This window comes from Struthio camelus, chromosome 29 (assembly GCF_040807025.1).
Source record: "Struthio camelus isolate bStrCam1 chromosome 29, bStrCam1.hap1, whole genome shotgun sequence".
Taxonomy (NCBI): Eukaryota; Metazoa; Chordata; class Aves; order Struthioniformes; family Struthionidae; genus Struthio; species Struthio camelus.
In genome coordinates, this window is record NC_090970.1 from 334,896 (window position 1) to 351,507 (window position 16,612).

At 74.1% G+C, this 16,612-nt stretch overlaps 2 protein-coding genes across 2 annotated transcripts in view; one reads left to right on the forward strand and one right to left on the reverse strand.

Annotated features, from left to right (window-relative positions):
- Positions 1-564: 564 nt before the first annotated feature.
- PABPN1 (poly(A) binding protein nuclear 1) lies at positions 565-4,464 on the reverse strand. The gene is made up of 7 exons (XM_068921703.1): positions 4,334-4,464; positions 3,410-3,524; positions 3,225-3,292; positions 3,014-3,120; positions 2,806-2,893; positions 2,550-2,698; positions 565-816 (listed from the first exon to the last, which is right to left on the reverse strand). Exons 2-7 carry the CDS (start codon positions 3,489-3,491, stop codon positions 777-779), a joined length of 534 nt encoding a protein of 177 aa, XP_068777804.1. The 5' UTR covers positions 3,492-3,524; positions 4,334-4,464; the 3' UTR covers positions 565-776.
- Positions 4,465-7,095: 2,631 nt separating this feature from the next.
- SLC7A8 (solute carrier family 7 member 8) overlaps positions 7,096-16,612 on the forward strand; it is a 10,444-nt gene continuing 927 nt past the window's right edge. Inside the window, exons 1-10 of the mRNA XM_068921709.1 lie at positions 7,096-7,776; positions 8,427-8,631; positions 8,716-8,867; positions 9,059-9,184; positions 11,490-11,643; positions 11,720-11,843; positions 11,941-12,044; positions 13,548-13,644; positions 13,747-13,896; positions 15,511-15,742. Of these exons, the coding sequence (XP_068777810.1) occupies positions 7,653-7,776; positions 8,427-8,631; positions 8,716-8,867; positions 9,059-9,184; positions 11,490-11,643; positions 11,720-11,843; positions 11,941-12,044; positions 13,548-13,644; positions 13,747-13,896; positions 15,511-15,742 (1,468 nt within the window). The 5' untranslated portion in view covers positions 7,096-7,652. The remainder of the gene's footprint in view (positions 7,777-8,426; positions 8,632-8,715; positions 8,868-9,058; positions 9,185-11,489; positions 11,644-11,719; positions 11,844-11,940; positions 12,045-13,547; positions 13,645-13,746; positions 13,897-15,510; positions 15,743-16,612) is intronic.

The window sequence follows — 16,612 nt, forward strand, 5'->3', positions numbered from 1 at the left end:
AAGTGTCCCACTGTGGGTCACAACCCCCATGGGGCTGTCAAGCGTCCCGCCGTGGGTCACAGTCCCCAACCGCCCCCCATGGGTCCGTCAGGTCCCGCCGTGGGTCACAACCCCCCATGGGGCTGTCAAGTGTCCCGCCGTGGGTCACAACCCCCCCCATGGGGCTGTCAAGTGTCCTGCCGTGGGTCACAACCCCCCATGGGTCCGTCAGGCCCCACCGTGGGTCACAACCCCCCATGGGGCTGTCAAGTGTCCCGCCGTGGGTCACAGCCCCCAACTGCCCCCCACGGGTCCGTCAGGCCCCGCCGTGGGTCACGACCCCCCACGAGGCTGCCGGGGGCCGCGCCGTGGGTCCCTACCCCCCGGCGCCGTGGGTCGCAGCGCAGCCGGCCCGTCCCTGGGGACACTTTATTGGCGCCCGCCCCGTACAGCGCTCCCCCCCGGCCGCCCCCCCGCGCCCCCCGGCCGCCCCCCGCCTGCCCCCGACGACGGCGGCGGCGGCGGCGACCTCCGGCCCGGCCCCGGCCCCCCGGGGGGCCCGTCCGGCGGCTCCGCCCACCTGCAACGATAAAGACACTCAAATGCGGGGGGGGGGAGAGAGAGGAAAAGGATAAAGGGGGGAGGGAGGGGGCACCCGGCCCCCCCACCCCCGCCCCACGGCGGCCGGGGAGCTGGGGGGAGGGGTGGGGGAGGGGAGGGCGGCCCCCCGCCCCCCCCCCCACCGCGGCGCGCGGCGTCCTGCTCCGTCTGCTGGGGAGAGGGGGGGTCCCCGCGGCCTAGTAAGGGGAGTACCATGAGGTGGCTCTGGCCCGGCCCCTGCGGAGAGAGACGGGGTAGCGGAGGGGGAGGGCGGTGGGCCGGCTGTCTCACCCCACAGCCTACCCCCCCCCCGCCCAGGGCAGACGGCACCCTCGGGTCAGCCCGCACCCGGGCGTTCCCGGCCTGTCCTGGGGGACCTCGGCCCCCCTGGAGGACTTCAGCCCGCTCTGGAGGACTTCAGCCCAACCTGGAGAACCGTCTGACCGCCTCGGAGGACTTTATGCCTGCCCTGGAGGACCTCTGACCCACTCTGGAGGACTTCAGCCCAACCTGGAGGACCGTCTGACCCACTCTGGAGGACTTCAGCCCACCCTGGAGGACCGTCTGACCGCCTTGGAGGACTTTATGCCTGCCCTGGAGGACCTCTGACCCGCTCTGGAGGACTTCAGCCCACCCTGGAGGACCGTCTGACCGCCTTGGAGGACTTTATGCCTGCCCTGGAGGACCTCTGACCCGCTCTGGAGGACTTCAGCCCACCCTGGAGGACTGTCTGACCACCTTGGAGGACTTCATGCCTGCCCTGGAGGACCTCTGACCCGCTCTGGAGGACTTCAGCCCACCCTGGAGGACTGTCTGACCGCCTTGGAGGACTTCATGCCTGCCCTGGAGGACCTCTGACCCGCTCTGGAGGACTTCAGCCCACCCTGGAGGACCGTCTGACCGCCTTGGAGGACTTCATGCCTGCCCTGGAGGACCTCTGACCTGCTCTGGAGGACTTCAGCCCAACCTGGAGGACTCTCTGCCCACCCTGGAAGACTCTCTATCCACCCTACAGGACTTCATACCCACACTAAAAGACTCTCTATCCACCCTAGGGTACTTTATGCCCACCCCAGAAGACTCTCTGCCCACCCTGGAGGCCCTCAGCCTGCTCTGGAGGACCCTCCACCCACGCTGGAGGACTTTGCCCTACTCTGATGCACTTCTTCCCTGTTCTAGAGCACTCCTTACCTACCCCGGCGGACTCTCTGCCCACCCTGGAGGACCCGGGCACTCCCAGCCTGCCCTGAAGCACCCTCGGCCCACTCCGGAGGACTCTCTACCTGCCCGGGAGAACTCTCTGCCTCCTCCATAGGACCTCAGCCCACCCTGGACAACTCTCTACCCACCTTGGAGGACTCTCAGCTCACCCTGGAGGACCCAGGCACTCCCAGCCCACCCTACAGCACTCTCTAGCCACCCTGGAGGACCCAGGCACTCCTAGCCCGCCCCAGGGGACTCTCTAGCAACCCTGGAGGACCCAGACACTCCCGGCCTGGCCCACAGGACTACCTACGCTACCCTGAAGGACTCTCTACCCACCCTGGAGGACCCGGGCACTCCCAGCCTGCCCCAGGGGACTGTCTACCCACCCTGGAGGGCCCGGGCACTCCTAGCCCACCCCAAGGGACTCTCTAGCAGCCCTGGAGGACCCAGACACTCCCGGCCTGCCCCACAGGACTACCTACGCTACCCCGAAGGACTCTCTACCCACCCTGGAGGACCCAGGCACTCCCAGCCTGCCCCACAGCACTCTCTAGCCACCCTGGAGGACCCAGGCACTCCTAGCCTGCCCCACAGCACTCTCTAGCCACCCTGGAGGACCCAGGCACTCCCAGCCTGCCCCACAGGACTCTACCCACCCTGGAGGACCCAGGCACTCCCAGCCCACCCCACAGCACTCTCTAGCCACCCTGGAGGACCCAGGCACTCCCAGCCTGCCCCACAGGACCCCCAGGGCCCACACCCACCTGTAGGCCCGCCCGCGGGGGCGGCTGTAGCCGCTGTAGAAGCGGGCCCGGGCCGCGCTGTAACCGCCGCCGCGACCCCGGTAGCGGGTGCGGGGGAAACCCCGGTCCGTCGTGCTGATGCCGGGCCGGTTCGTCCGCTTGGGGATCACCTAGGGGTGGTGGTGGGGGGCGGGGAGAAGGCGGACGGGTGACGGGCGTGCGCGCGTCACGGCCGGCAGCCCCGCCCCCTCGCCGGCCCCGCCCTCCCCTCCCTCACCTTAATTTGCCGGCCCCGGAAGAGGGACTCGTCGAGCGCCATCGACGTCCGCACGGACTCCTTGTCCGAGAACTCGATGTAGGCGAACCTGGCGGGGGGTGGGGGGGGTAAAGGAGGGGGGTTGCGAGGTGGGGGGGGGGGCCCAGGCGTCCGGGGTTTGGGGGGGTCGGGGGGAGGGGACCCAGGCGTCCGGCGAGCCCCGACTCACCCCTTGGGGTGCCCGCTGTACTTGTCGCAGAGGATGGTGACGCGGTTGACGGAGCCGCAGCCGTGGAAGTGGGCCTCGAGCTCCTCGGCCGTGGCCCCGTAGTCCACCTGCGGTGGGGGGAGAGGGGGTGGGCTTAGCGGAGGGGGCGGGGCACCCGGACGCCTGGGCCCCCTCCTTGCCCCACTCGCCCCCACCCCCAGCCCCTACTCACGTTGCCCACGTAGATGGACCGGGCGTCCGCCTCCATCTTCTCCTCCAGGGACATGATGACCGGGCCGGCTGCGGGGGCGGGGGGGAGGGCGTCAGCGGGGCCCAGGCGTCCGGGCTCTCCACCCCCCCCCCCACAACCTCTTCTCCCCCAGCCGCGGAGGGACCCAGGCGTCCGGGCGGCCTCACCGTTGCCCGGCGGGGGGCTCATGTTCATCTGTTTCTCCACCTCGTTCTGCAGCTCTTTGAGCTTCTCGGCTTCCTCCTCCATCTCCCGCACCCGGGCCTTGATGGCCTCCAGCTCCTGCGGGGTCAAGGGTCGGGGGTCGCGGCACCCTCCCCCCCACGGCCCCATGTCACCTCTGACCCCCCCCAGCCATAACCCCTCCCGTCAGCCCCCCTTGACCCCCGCCCCGCCCGGCCCCGACCCTTGACCTCGGTGACCCCAGGTAACCGCTGCCTACCACAGCTCCTCCCTGACCTCTGACCCCATGTGACCTCTGACCCCATCTACTGCCCCCTTGCGACCCTTGACCCCACCCTGGCACCCCATGTGGCTCTGCCACCCGCCATCCCTCCTTGACCCCTGACCCCCCACCTATTGCTCTATGTGACCCTTGACCCCCGAAGTCCCTCCCCCGTGACCCCCTGGACCCATTGCCCCACACGACCCCTGACCCCATCCCTGTGACCCTCGACCCTCAGCCCACTGCCCTACGCAGCCCCCAACGCCTCCTACCACCCCTCCATGACCCCGACCCTCAGCTCCTCGCCCCACCTGACCCTCAGCCCCTCCCCTCCCTGACCCCCTCCATCACCCCACGTCACCTTTGATCCTCAGCCCCTCCCCTACACGACCCCAACCCCACCCCTCATGACCCCGACCCTCAGCCCCTCTCCCTACATGACCCCCGACCCCATCCATCACCCCACATCACTGTTGATCCTCAGCCCCTCCCCTACACGACCCCAACCCCTCCCTCACATGACCCCCGACCCTCAGCCCCTCCCCCTACGTTCCCCCCCACCCCACATGCCCCCAACCCCATCCCACCTGACCCCCATCCCCACGTCCCCCGACCCCCCCCCGCCCCGCCCCGCCGGCCGCCTCACCGGGTCCTCGATGGCGGAGTCCCCCGGGTCGCCGTCCCCCAGCCCCGCCTCCTCCTCCAGCTCCTCGTGCGCCTCGTGCGGCGGGTGCGGGGCGGCGGCGGCGGCCCCGGGCCCCGGCCCCGGCCCCCCCCCCAGCGCCGCCCCCCCCCCGCCGCCGCCGCCGCGCGCGCCCCCGCCCCGCCCGCGCGCCCCCGCCTCGCCCAGCGCCGCCGCCGCCGCCGCCGCCTCCTCCTCGTCGGCCGCGCGCCCCGCCGCGCCCAGCCCGTTCCCGTAGGGCGGCCCGGGCTCCGCCGCCCCCGCCGCCGCCGCCGCCGCCGTCCCCGCCGCCGCCGCCGCCCCGGCGGCGCCCGCCTCGGCCCCGCGCTGCCCCGCGCCGCCGCCGCCGCCCCGCAGCGCCGCCATGGCCGCCCGCCGCCGCCGCCCCGCGCCTGCGCCGCGCCCGCCCCTCCCGCCGCCGCCGCCGGGGCGGGGCCGCCCGGCCATTGGCCGCGCCGCCCGCCGCTCCGCGCTCCCGTTGGCCGCGCCGCCCGCCGCTCCTCGCCGCCCCGCCTCGCCATTGGCCGCCCGGCCGCCCCGCCCCTCGGGCCCGCGCCGCCCGGCCATTGGCCCAACCGTACTGCCGCGCTCGCCGCCCGTTGGCCGCGCCCGCCGCCCATCAGCGCCCGCCGCCGGCCCCTCCCCCCTCTTCCCGGGTTGGCCGGCTAAGTCGGGGCGCGCCCCGCCCCCGCCCGCCCATTGGTCGCCGCCCGCCTCCTCCCCGCTCCCCCCCCCCAACCCGGCCTCCTCGGCGCGGGCGCCTATTGGTCGCTGCCAAAGCTCCGCCCCGCCCGCGCCGCGCCGCGGCAGAGCAGCGCCGCGCCGGGGTCGGGAGCGGCTCCGCCGCCTCCCTCCTCCCCCCCGCCCGCCCGCCCGCCGAAGCCAGGTGGGTCCCGCGGCGGGTATCGGCCGCCGCTTATCAGCCGCATTAATTAAGCCGGTGGCGGGAACGGCGCCGATTATTAACCAGCTCCTCCCCGCCCCCCCCCCGGGTTTGGTTATTAACTCGGTCGCCGGGCCCTTCGGGGCGGCGGGGAGCTGCGCGTCCTCCTGCGTGAGCGATGGGGCAGCACAACCAAGCGCCCGAACTGGAATGTACATATCTGTAGCGAAGCGCTCTGTCTGGGTGGCCTTAATGAAAGCGGCAGCCGCGGGGGGGCTCCCGCCGCTGTTAATCAGCGGCCCCTCGTGGAGCCGTGGTTAGCGGCAGCGACGGAGCCGGCCCGCGGTAACAGCAGGCGCCGGCGCTGCCGACCCGCCGCTTTATTCGCTGTGAAAGGCGACGCCCCGCGTTTCCCCGGCAACGGCGGGGAATCGAACCAGCCCCCCCCCCCACACCCCCCGGGGCTAATTAGCGAGCTGATAATTGCGAGCGCGGCCGTCAATGGGGGGGGGGTAGGCGGGCGGGGAGGGAGCGTAGCCCCGCGGCTAATGGAGCCGCCTCCCCCCGGCCTCGGGATACCTGGTTCTCGCCGGCGCAGCCAGCGGGCGCTGAGGCGGCCTCCTGCCTTCGCGCCTGAGGCGGCGACCGTTGGAAAAGGCGGGAAGGAGGGTGGCTGCGCGTGAGGAGAAAAGGGCGGGAAGCGGCCGCGCATGCGCGTAGCCGTCGGAGCGGGGCGCTGCGCGTGGGGGAAAAAGGCGGGAAGCGGCCGCGCATGCGCGTAGCCGTCGGAGCGGGGCGCTGCTTGTGAGGAGAAAAGGCGGGAAGCGGCCGCGCATGCGCGTAGCTGTCGGAGAGGGGCGCTGCGCGTGGGGGGAAAAGGGCGGGAAGAGGCCGCGCATGCGCGTAGCCGTCGGAGCGGGGCGCTGCTTGTGAGGAGAAAAGGCGGGAAGCGGCCGCGCATGCGCGTAGCCGTTGGCGAGGGCGGGATGGGGGGTGCGAGGGGCTGTGGGGCAGGACGGCGGGGCGGGGGTGGCGGCTGTGGGGCCGGGGTCGGGCCGAGGCGTGGGGGCAGCGTAGGGGTTGTTTCGGGGGTTTTGGGGAAGGGGGCGGAGGGCCGGGCGGCGTGGGGCAGGATGGGGTTTGCTGTAGGTTGGCGGGGGTCGGGGCGCCGCTGTGGGGCTGAGGGCGGGGGACGCTGAGGGGGCCGTTGCGTGGGAGAGGGCGGCTGCCCCGAGGCCCGCGGGGGCTGGTGCGGGGCGGGGGGGCAGGAGAGGCCGCGGGGCCGGGGCTCGGCACCGCGCTCCTCCGCTCCCTGCCGGGCAAAAGTCCGCGCCCCGTTATCAGCGTCTCGGCGGCAGAGGTGAGGCCGAAGGTCGGCGGTGAAGGAGGGGGGGGTGGAGGGAGGAGGGGATGGGGAACGCCGGCCTCGTGCTTTCCCCCCTTCCCGGCCTGTTTTCCCCCCCCTCCTCCCCCGCCGCGGGCCCCACGGTGGGCTGCCCCACGGCGTCTGACCCCCCTTGGGGGCTGGGATTGGTTGGGGGGGAAGGGGGGAGCGGGGATAGGGGGCAGGGTGGGGAAGAGCACGGAGAAAGGGGGATGAGGGCAGAGAAGAGTGGGGGAGGAGGGAAGGGGATGGGGAAGGACAGGGAAAGCAGCGATGGAGGAAGAGCGTGGGGAGGGAGGAAGAGTCGGGGAGGGAAGAACAAGGCAGGGGAGAAACGGGGACGGGAAGGGAGGAGAGGGAAAGAGCAGGGATGGGGGAACGGGATGGGGAAGGGGGGAGAGCGGGGATGGAGGCAGAGGGATGGGGAGGAAGGAGCAGAGCAGGGATGGAGGGAGCGGGAGGAGAAGAGCGGGGGGGGGGGAGCGGGATGGGGAAGAGCGAGAGGGGGAGGAAGGAGGGGAGCGGGGCCGGAGGAAGAGGAGGGGGGAGGAAGGAGGGCCGGAGGCCCCCCGGGGGCAGCCTGGCGGTGTCACTCTGCCTTGCCCTTTCTCCCCTTGCCTGGTGACGGCGGCGGGGAGGGAGGGAGGAGTTTGGCCGGGGCTGATCCCGAGCAGCAGCCAGCGGGGAAGCCGCTCGCGGGGGAGCCCGGCGGCAAAGCGAAGCGGCGGCTCCTTCCTGGGCGCGTCGAGGCAGCGAGCGAGGCGAAACCGGCTGGCCGTGACCGCGCGTGGCTGCCCCTTCCTCCTCCTCCTCCTCCTCCTCCTCCGCCGCCGTCGAGGGGGGCCCGGCGTCCGGAAGAGGGGAACGAGTAAACAAGTTGGGAAAGACGAGCGGAGCCGGCGCTCGGGGCTTCCCCTCGGCGCCCCCCAACCCGGGGGGGGCTCCCCGCAGCCCCCCGCCGTCCCCCCCCTTCCCCGAAGGTGCCGGGCCGGCTCCCGGCTCTTTCCGGGGGCACCATGGGGGAGGACGGCGCCCGGCAGCGGGGCGCCCCCGAGAAGGAGGGGGAGGCCGAGGAGCCCCGCGGCGGCGTCGCCCTCAAGAAGGAGATCGGCTTGCTCAGCGCCTGCGGCATCATCGTGGGTGAGTGGGGGGCTGCCCCGTGCCCCCTCCTTCCTCCTCCTCCTCGCTGCGCCCCCCCCCCCCGGCGGCTATAAATAGCCACCGCTGTCACCTTGAGTCCCCGCTGCCGCCGTCGCGAGCTGATTAACGCGCCGCCGCGCCGCCCGGCACCGGCCCCGTGCCACCGGCCGCGGCGGAGGGGAGGGGGGGGGACGGGGGGGCCCCCGACCGCCGCTCTGGACGTGGGGGGCGGCGGGGACGCGTGTGGGGACGGGGGGCCCCCGCGCCCGGAGACGGGGGTCAGCGGTGACGCGCGAGGGGGCCCCCGCGCCCGGAGACGGGGGTCAGCGGTGGCGCGCGAGGGGGCCCCCGCGCCCGGAGACGGGGGTCAGCGGTGACGCGCGAGGGGGCCCCCGCGCCCGGAGACGGGGGTCAGCGGTGACGCGCGAGGGGGCCCCCGCGCCCGGAGACGGGGGTCAGCGGTGGCGCGCGAGGGGGCCCCCGCGCCCGGAGACGGGGGTCAGCGGTGACGCGCGCGGGAACAAGGGGCCCCCGCGCCCGGAGACGAGGCCTCGCCGGTGGCACCTGGCGCTCGCCCGCGGTGTGAGCCGCAGCCGGCGCCGCCGCCAGGCCCCCGCGTCACCCCCCCCGCCCCGTCCCCCTCCCCGCAGGTAACATCATCGGCTCGGGCATCTTCGTGTCGCCCAAGGGCGTGCTGGAGAACGCCGGCTCCGTGGGGCTGGCGCTGCTGGTGTGGGCCGCCACCGGGCTCATCACGGCCGTGGGCGCCCTGTGCTACGCCGAGCTGGGCGTCACCATCCCCAAATCCGGCGGCGACTACTCCTACGTCAAGGACATCTTCGGGGGGCTGGCGGGGTGAGCGCCGGGGTTTCGGTGGGGGGCACCCCCCCCTCACCGGGCAGCGCTCACACTTCCCCCCCGCCCCCCTTTTCCCGGCAGCTTCCTGCGCCTGTGGATCGCCGTGCTGGTCATCTACCCCACGAACCAGGCGGTGATCGCCCTCACCTTCGCCAACTACGCGCTGCAGCCGCTCTTCCCCGGCTGCCTGGCGCCCGAGCCCGGCCTGCGCCTGCTGGCCGCCGCCTGCCTCCGTGAGTGGCCGCCCCCTTCCCCAAAACCGCCGCCCCCCCTTTCCTTTCGGCCGCTGACTCAGCGCCGGCGCGGCGGCGCCCCCCCCTCTGCTGAGTCGGCGGTTGCGGCCGGCGGCGGTCCCCACCCCGCCGGCGTTTCGGGGGCCCAGGCGTGCGGCCCAGCCCTGTCCCCCCCCCCCCCCCCAACGCAGTGCTGTTGACGTGGGTGAACTGCGCCAGCGTGCGCTGGGCCACCCGGGTGCAGGACGTCTTCACCGCCGGCAAGCTGCTGGCCCTGGCCCTCGTCATCGTCACGGGCCTCGTGCAGATCTGCAAGGGTGAGAGCCTTGCCCCCTCCCCGAAAACCGTCCCCCCGCCTGCCCCTTGTCCCCGCCCCCCCTCCCCGTGTCCCCCTGGACCCCCCCACCTGCCCCTTGTCCCTCCCCCGTGTCCCCATGGACCCCCCCCACCTGCCCCTTGTCCCCCCCCCGTGTCCCCCTGGACCCCCCCCACCTGCCCCTTGTCCCCCCCGTGTCCCCCTGGACCCCCCCACCTGCCCCTTGTCCCCCCCCGTGTCCCCATGGACCCCCCCCACCTGCCCCTTGTCCCCCCCCCGTGTCCCCCTGGACCCCCCCCACCTGCCCCTTGTCCCCCCCGTGTCCCCCTGGACCCCCCCCACCTGCCCCTTGTCCCCCCCGTGTCCCCCTGGACCCCCCCCACCTGCCCCTTGTCCCCACCGTGTCCCCATGGACCACCCCCACCTGCCCCTTGTCCCCCCCCGTGTCCCCCTGGACCCCCCCACCTGCCCCTTGTCCCCCCCCGTGTCCCCCTGGACCCCCCCCACCTGCCCCTTGTCCCCCCCATGTCCCCCTGGACCCCCCCCACCTGCCCCTTGTCCCCCCCCGTGTCCCCCTGGACCCCCCCACAAGCCCCTTGTCCCCCCCGTGTCCCCCTGGACCCCCCCACCTGCCCCTTGTCCCCCCCGTGTCCCCCCCCGTGTCCCCCTGGACCCCCCCACCTGCCCCTTGTCCCCCCCGTGTCCCCTACGTGTCCCCCTGGACCCCCCCCACCTGCCCCTTGTCCCCCCCGTGTCCTCCTGAGCCCCCCCACCTGCCCCTTGTCCCCCCCCGTCCCCCTGGACCCCCCCACCTGCCCCTTGTCCCCCCCCCGTGTCCCTCTGGACCCCCCCACGTGCCCCTTGTCCCCCCCGTGTCCCCCTGGACCCCCCCCACCTGCCCCTTGTCCCCCCTGTGTCCCCTACGTGTCCCCCTGGACCCCCCCACCTGCCCCTTGTCCCCCCCCGTGTCCCCCTGGACCCCCCCCACCTGCCTCTTGTCCCCCCCCGTGTCCCCCTGGACCCCCCCACCTGCCCCTTGTCCCCCCCCATGTCCCCATGGACCCCCCCACGAGCCCCTTGTCCCCCCCTTGTCCCCCCCGTGTCCCCCTGGACCCCCCCACCTGCCCCTTGTCCCCCCCGTGTCCCCATGGACCCCCCCCACAAGCCCCTTGTCCCCCCCGTGTCCCCTACGTGTCCCCCTGGACCCCCCCACCTGCCCCTTGTCCCCCCTGTGTCCCCTATGTGTCCCCCTGGACCCCCCCACCTGCCCCTTATCCCCTCCGTGTCCCCCTGGACCCCCCCACCTGCCCCTTGTCCCCCCCCGTGTCCCCCTGGACCCCCCCCACCTGCCCCTTGTCCCCCCTGTGTCCCCTACGTGTCCCCCTGGACCCCCCCACCTGCCCCTTGTCCCCCCCCGTGTCCCCCTGGACCCCCCCACCTGCCCCTTGTCCCCCCCCGTGTCCTCCTGGACCCCCCCCACCTGCCCCTTGTCCCCCCCCTGTGTCCTCCTGGACCCCCCCACCTGCCCCTTGTCCCCCCCGTGTCCCCTATGTGTCCCCCTGGACCCCCCCACCTGCCCCTTGTCCCCCCCGTGTCCCCTACGTGTCCCCCTGGACTCCCCCCACAAGCCCCTTGTCCCCCCTGTCCCCTCTGTGTCCCCCTTGTCCCCCCCACGTGTCCCTTGTCCCCTTCCACCCGTTCCTTGTTCCCCCTACATCGCCTCTATGCCCCCCACGTGCTCCTTGACCCCCCCACGTCCCCTCTATGTTCCTCTGGGGCCCCCCCCACGTGCTCCTTGACCCCCCCATGTCCCCTCTATGTTCCTCTGGGGCCCCCCCATGTGCTCCTTGACCCCCCCACGTCCCCTCTATGTTCCTCTGGGTCCTCCCACATCTTCTCTATGACTCTTGGGCCCCCAGATATCCCCTCTGTGCCCCACCACGTGCTCTCTATGGTCCTTGCCCCCCCCACGTGCCCCCTGGCGCTGCCCCATATTTGTTCTACGTCTTGTATATGGCCCCCACGTCCCCTAGCCCCCCCCCCACATCCACTCTATGCCCCCTGGGCCCCCCCCGGTCGCCCCCTACGTCCTCTCTATGCCCTCCACGTACCTGCTGTGCCCCCCCCCGCGTCCCCTAACGCCCCCGGCCTCCCCCACGTGCCCCCTACATCCCCCCCAAACCCCCCTACGTCTCCTCTACGTGCCCCCGGCCCCCTCCCCGTGCCCCCTGGCCTCCCCCATGCCCCCCCACATCCCCCCCCAAGCCCTCTCTGCCCCCCCCCGACACCCCCCCCGCCCCCCGCAGGTGAGTACTTCTGGCTGGAGCCGCGGCAGGCCTTCACCTTCTGGCAGCCGCCCGAGGTGGGCCGGGTGGCGCTGGCCTTCCTGCAGGGCTCCTTCGCCTACGCCGGCTGGAACTTCCTCAACTACGTCACCGAGGAGCTCGTGGACCCCTACCGGTGAGCCCCGCCCCCGCCCCGAGGGGGCCCCGGCGTCCGGGCTCCCGGTCCTCATCCCGCCGCCGCCCTGCCGCAGGAACCTGCCGCGAGCCATCTTCATCTCCATGCCGCTGGTCACCTTCGTCTACGTCTTCGCCAACGTGGCCTACGTCACCGCCATGTCGCCCCGGGAGCTGCTGGACTCCAACGCCGTGGCCGTGGTGAGGCCCCGCCCGCCCCCTCTGGCCCCGCCCCCTCGGCCGCCTCGGCTCCGCCCACCCCCCCCCCACCCCTCACGCCACCCTCTGCTTGCCGCAGACCTTCGGGGAGAAGGTGCTGGGCGTGGTGGCCTGGATCATGCCCGTCTCCGTGGCCCTCTCCACCTTCGGGGGCGTCAACGGCTCCCTCTTCACCTCCTCCCGGTGAGCGCCTGGCCCCGCCCCCTTCTGCTGTGGCCCCGCCCCCTTCTGCTGTGGCCCCGCCCCCTGAGCAAAGGCCCTGCCTCCTCGGGAATCCTGAGACCCGACCCCACCCCCTGATGGAGCTCCGCCTCCTCGGGACTCCCTGGCCCTGCCCCCGATGGAGCTCCGCCTCCTCGGGACTCCCTGGCCCTGCCCCCGATGGAGCTCCACTTCCTCGGGACTCCCTGGCCCTGCCCCCGATGGAGCTCCGCCTCCTCGGGACTCCCTGGTGCTGGCCCCGATGGAGCTCCACCTCCTTGGGACTCCCTGGCCCCGCCCCCTGATGGAGCTCCACCTCCTCAGGACTCCCTGGCCCTGCCCCCGATGGAGCTCCGCCTCCTCGGGACTCCCTGGCCCTGCCCCCGATGGAGCTCCACTTCCTCGGGACTCCCTGGCCCTGCCCCCGATGGAGCTCCGCCTCCTCGGGACTCCCTGGTGCTGGCCCCGATGGAGCTCCACCTCCTCGGGACTCCCTGGCCCCGCCCCCTGATGGAGCTCCACCTCCTCGGGACTCCCTGGCCCTGCCCCCGATGGAGCTCCGCCTCCTCGGGACTCCCTGGCCCTGCCCCCGATGGAGCTCCGCCTCCTCGGGACTCCCTGGTGCTGGCCCCGATGGAGCTCCACCTCCTTGGGACTCCCTGGCCCCGCCCCCGATGGAGCTCCACCTCCTCGGGACTCCCTGGCCCTGCCCCCGATGGAGCTCCACCTCCTTGGGACTCCCTGGCCCCGCCCCCTGATGGAGCTCCGCCTCCTCAGGACTCCCTGGTTGTGGCCCCGCCCCCTGATGGAGCTCCGCCTCCTCAGGACTCCGTGGTCTTGGCCCTGCCCCCAATGGAGCTCCGCCTCCTTGGGAAACCCTGGTTGTGGCCCCGCCTCCTCAGGACTCCCTGGTCCTGGCCCCGCCCCCTGGTTGTGCTCCACCTCCTCGAGACTCCCTGGCCCCGCCCCCTGATGGAGCTCCGCCTCCTCAGGACTCCGTGGTCTTGGCCCTGCCCCCAATGGAGCTCCGCCTCCTTGGGAATCCCTGGTTGTGGTCCCGCCTCCTCGGGACTCCCTGGCCCTGGCCCCGCCCCCTGGTTGTGGCCCCACCTCCTCGGCATTCCCTGGCCCTGGCCCCGCCCCCTGGTTGCGGCCCCGCCTCCTCGGCACTCCCTGGTTGTGGCCCCACCTCCTCAGGACTCCCTGGTCCTGGCCCCGCCCCCTGGTTGCGGCCCCACCTCCTCGGCACTCCCTGGTCCTGGCCCCGCCCCCTGGTTGTGGCCCCGCCTCCTCAGCACTCCCTGGCCCTAGCTCCGCCTCCTCAGGACTCCCCCATCATGGCCCCGCCTCCTCAGCACTCCCATGCTGACCCCGCCCCCCCGGGAGTGCCTTGCCCAGGCCCCGCCCCTCCCCAGGAAGAGCGGGGGGCGTGGCCTGCCCAGGCCCCGCCCCCCCGGTGACTCCTCCCCCCCCCGTCCCCGGCAGGCTGTTCTACGCGGGGGCGCGCGAGGGGCAGCTGCCGGCCCTGCTGGCCATGATCCACGTGGAGCGCTGCACCCCCATCCCCGCCCTGCTGGTCGCCGTGAGTGGGCGGGGCCTGGAGAGGAGGGGGGGCGGGGCCTGGAGAGGAGGGGGGGCGGGGCCGGCCCCCAGCCCCACCCCCCCCGCTACGCCTGCCCCGCAGTGCGCCTCCACCCTGCTGATGCTGGTGACGGGTGACATCTACACCCTCATCAACTACGTGGGCTTCGTCAACTACCTGTGGTACGGCGTCACCGTGGCCGGGCTGGTGGTGCTGCGCTGGCGGCAGCCCCGGCGGCCCCGCCCCATCCGGGTGAGCCCCGCCCCCGGCTCCTCCCCCCCCGCGTCCCCCCGGCGGGTCCCCTCGCGTCCCCGTGTCCCCCCGGTGGGTCCCCTCGTGTCCACCTGGTGGGTCCCCCCGTGTCCCCATATCCACCCCACGGGTCCCCCGTGTCCCTGCCTCCTCCTGGAGGGTCCCCTCCGTGGGTCCCCTCGTGTTCCCTCTGTGGGTCCCCTGTGTCCCCCCGGTGGGTCCCCTCGTGTCCCCGTGTCCCCCCGGTGGGTCCCCTCGTGTCCCCTCTGTGGGTCCCCCTGTGTCCCCTCTGGGGGTCCCCTCGTGTCCCCGTGTCCCCTCTGGGGGTCCCCTCATGTTCCCTCCGTGGGTCCCCCCGTGTCCCCTCCGTGGGTCCCCTCGTGTCCCCTCTGTGGGTCCCCCTGTGTCCCCCCGGTGGGTCCCCTCGTGTCCCCGTGTCCCCTCTGGGGGTCCCCTCGTGTCCCCTCTGTGGGTCCCCCTGTGTCCCCTCTGGGGGTCCCCTCGTGTCCCCGTGTCCCCTCTGGGGGTCCCCTCATGTTCCCTCTGGGGGTCCCCCCGTGTCCCCTCCGTGGGTCCCCTCGTGTCCCCTCTGTGGGTCCCCCTGTGTCCCCCCGGTGGGTCCCCTCGTGTCCCCGTGTCCCCTCTGTGGGTCCCCTCGTGTCCCCTCTGTGGGTCCCCCCGTGTCCCCCCGGTGGGTCCCCTCGTGTCCCCGTGTCCCCCCAGTGGGTCCCCTCGTGTCCCCGTGTCCCCTCTGGGGGTCTCCTCGTGTCCCCTCTGTGGGTCCCCTCGTGTCCCCGTGTCCCCTCCGTGGGTCTCCTCGTGTCCCCACGTCCCCCCGGCAGGTCCCCTTGCGTCCCCGTGTCCCCCCAGAGGGTCCCCTCGTGTCCCCATGTCCCCTCTGTGGGTCCCCTCGTGTCCCCGTGTCCCCCCGGCAGGTCCCCTTGCGTCCCCATGTCCCCTCTGTGGGTCCCCTCGTGTCCCCGTGTCCCCCCGGCAGGTCCCCTCGTGTCCCCGTGTCCCCCCAGAGGGTCCCCTCGTGTCCCCGTGTCCCCCCAGAGGGTCCCCTCGTGTCCCCATGTCCCCTCTGTGGGTCCCCTTGCATCCCCGTGTCCCCCCAGAGGATCCCCTCGTGTCCCCGTGTCCCCCCGGCAGGTCCCCTCGTGTCCCCGTGTCCCCCCAGAGGGTCACCTCGTGTCCCTGTGTCCCCTCTGTGGGTCCCCTCGTGTCCCCGTGTCCCCCCAGAGGATTCCCCCGTGTCCCCGTGTCCCCCCAGAGGGTCCCCTTGTGTCCCCATGTCGCCTCCGTGGGTCCCCTCGCGTCCCCGCGTCCCCGCGTCCCCCCGCAGGGTCCCCCCGTGTCCCCGTGTCCACCTGGCGGGTCCCCCGTGTGCCCGTATCCACCCCACAGGTCCCCCCGCCGCCCTGCCTCCTCGTGGCGTGTCCCCCGCGCGGTCCCCGAGACCCCGTGTCACGCTGGCGTGTCCTGCGCGTGTCCCGTGGGTCCCTCGCGCGGTCCCCGAGACCCCCCGCGTGGGCCCCGCGCCCCCTCTCCCTGCCCCGGGTCCCCCCCCCGCCCCCGGGGGCCGCGGTGACGCCGCGGTGACCCCCGGGGCAGGTGAGCCTGCTCTTCCCGGCGCTCTACCTGCTGTTCTGGGCGCCGCTGCTGCTCTTCTCGCTGGCCTCCGAGCCCGTGGTCTGCGGCATCGGCCTGGGCATCATGGCCACCGGGGCGCCCGTCTACTTCCTGGGCGTGCGGCGCGGGCCCCGGCCCCCCGCCCTGCGCCGCGCCGTGGGTGAGCCCCGCCGCGGGGGGGCCCGGGGGGGCTGCGGGGCGGCCGGGGGGCTGGGTGGGGTGTGGGGTGGCCGTGGGGGGGCTGTGGGGTGGCTGGGTGGGCTGCGGGGGGGCTGCGGGGTGGCCGTGGGGCTGGGTGGGTTGCGGGGTGGCTGGGTGGGCTGAGGGGTGGCCGTGGGGTGGCCGTGGGGCTGGGTGGGCTGCAGGGCGTCCGTGGGGTGGCCGTGGGGCTGGGTGGGGTGTGGGGCGGCCGTGGGGCTGGGCGGGTTGCGGGGCGGCTGGGTGGGGTGTGGGGCGGCCGTGGGGCTGGGCGGGTTGTGGGGTGGCTGTGGGGCAGCCGTGGGGCTGGGTGGGTTGCAGGGTGGCCGTGGGGTTGGGTGGGCTGCAGGGCGGCCGTGGGGTGGCCGTGGGGCTGGGTGGGCTGCAGGGTGGCCGTGGGGCTGGGTGGGCTGCAGGGTGGCCGTGGGGTTGGGTGGGCTGCAGGGCGGCCGTGGGGTGGCCGTGGGGCTGGGTGGGCTGCAGGGTGGCCGTGGGGTTGGGTGGGCTGCAGGGCGGCCGTGGGGTTGGGTGGGCTGCAGGGCGGCCGTGGGGTGGCCGTGGGGCTGGGTGGGCTGCAGGGTGGCCGTGGGGTTGGGTGGGCTGCAGGGCGGCCGTGGGGTTGGGTGGGCTGCAGGGCGGCCGTGGGGTGGCCGTGGGGCTGGGTGGGCTGCAGGGTGGCTGTGGGGTTGGGTGGGCTGCAGGGCGGCCGTGGGGTGGCCGTGGGGCTGGGTGGGCTGCAGGGTGGCCGTGGGGTGGCCGTGGGGCTGGGTGGGCTGTGGGGCAGCTGTGGGGTGGCTGTGGGGCTGGGTGGGCTGTGGGGTGGCCGTGGGGCTGGGTGGGCTGTGGGGGGGCCATTGGGTGGCCATGGGGCTGGGTGGGTTGTGGG

What these genes read in the sequence shown, in the direction of transcription:
- PABPN1 (XM_068921703.1), bottom strand. Translation starts at nt 3,491, where the DNA reads ATGGAGGAGGAAGCCGAGAAGCTCAAAGAGCTGCAGAACGAGGTGGAG. An exon ending in TACAGCGGGCACCCCAAGGG is followed by an intron (nt 2,894 to 3,013) that starts GTGAGTCGGGGC and finishes ACCCCCCGCCAG; the next exon opens with GTTCGCCTACATCGAGTTCT. An exon ending in CCCCGCGGGCGGGCCTACAG is followed by an intron (nt 817 to 2,549) that starts GTGGGTGTGGGC and finishes CTCTCTCCGCAG; the next exon opens with GGGCCGGGCCAGAGCCACCT.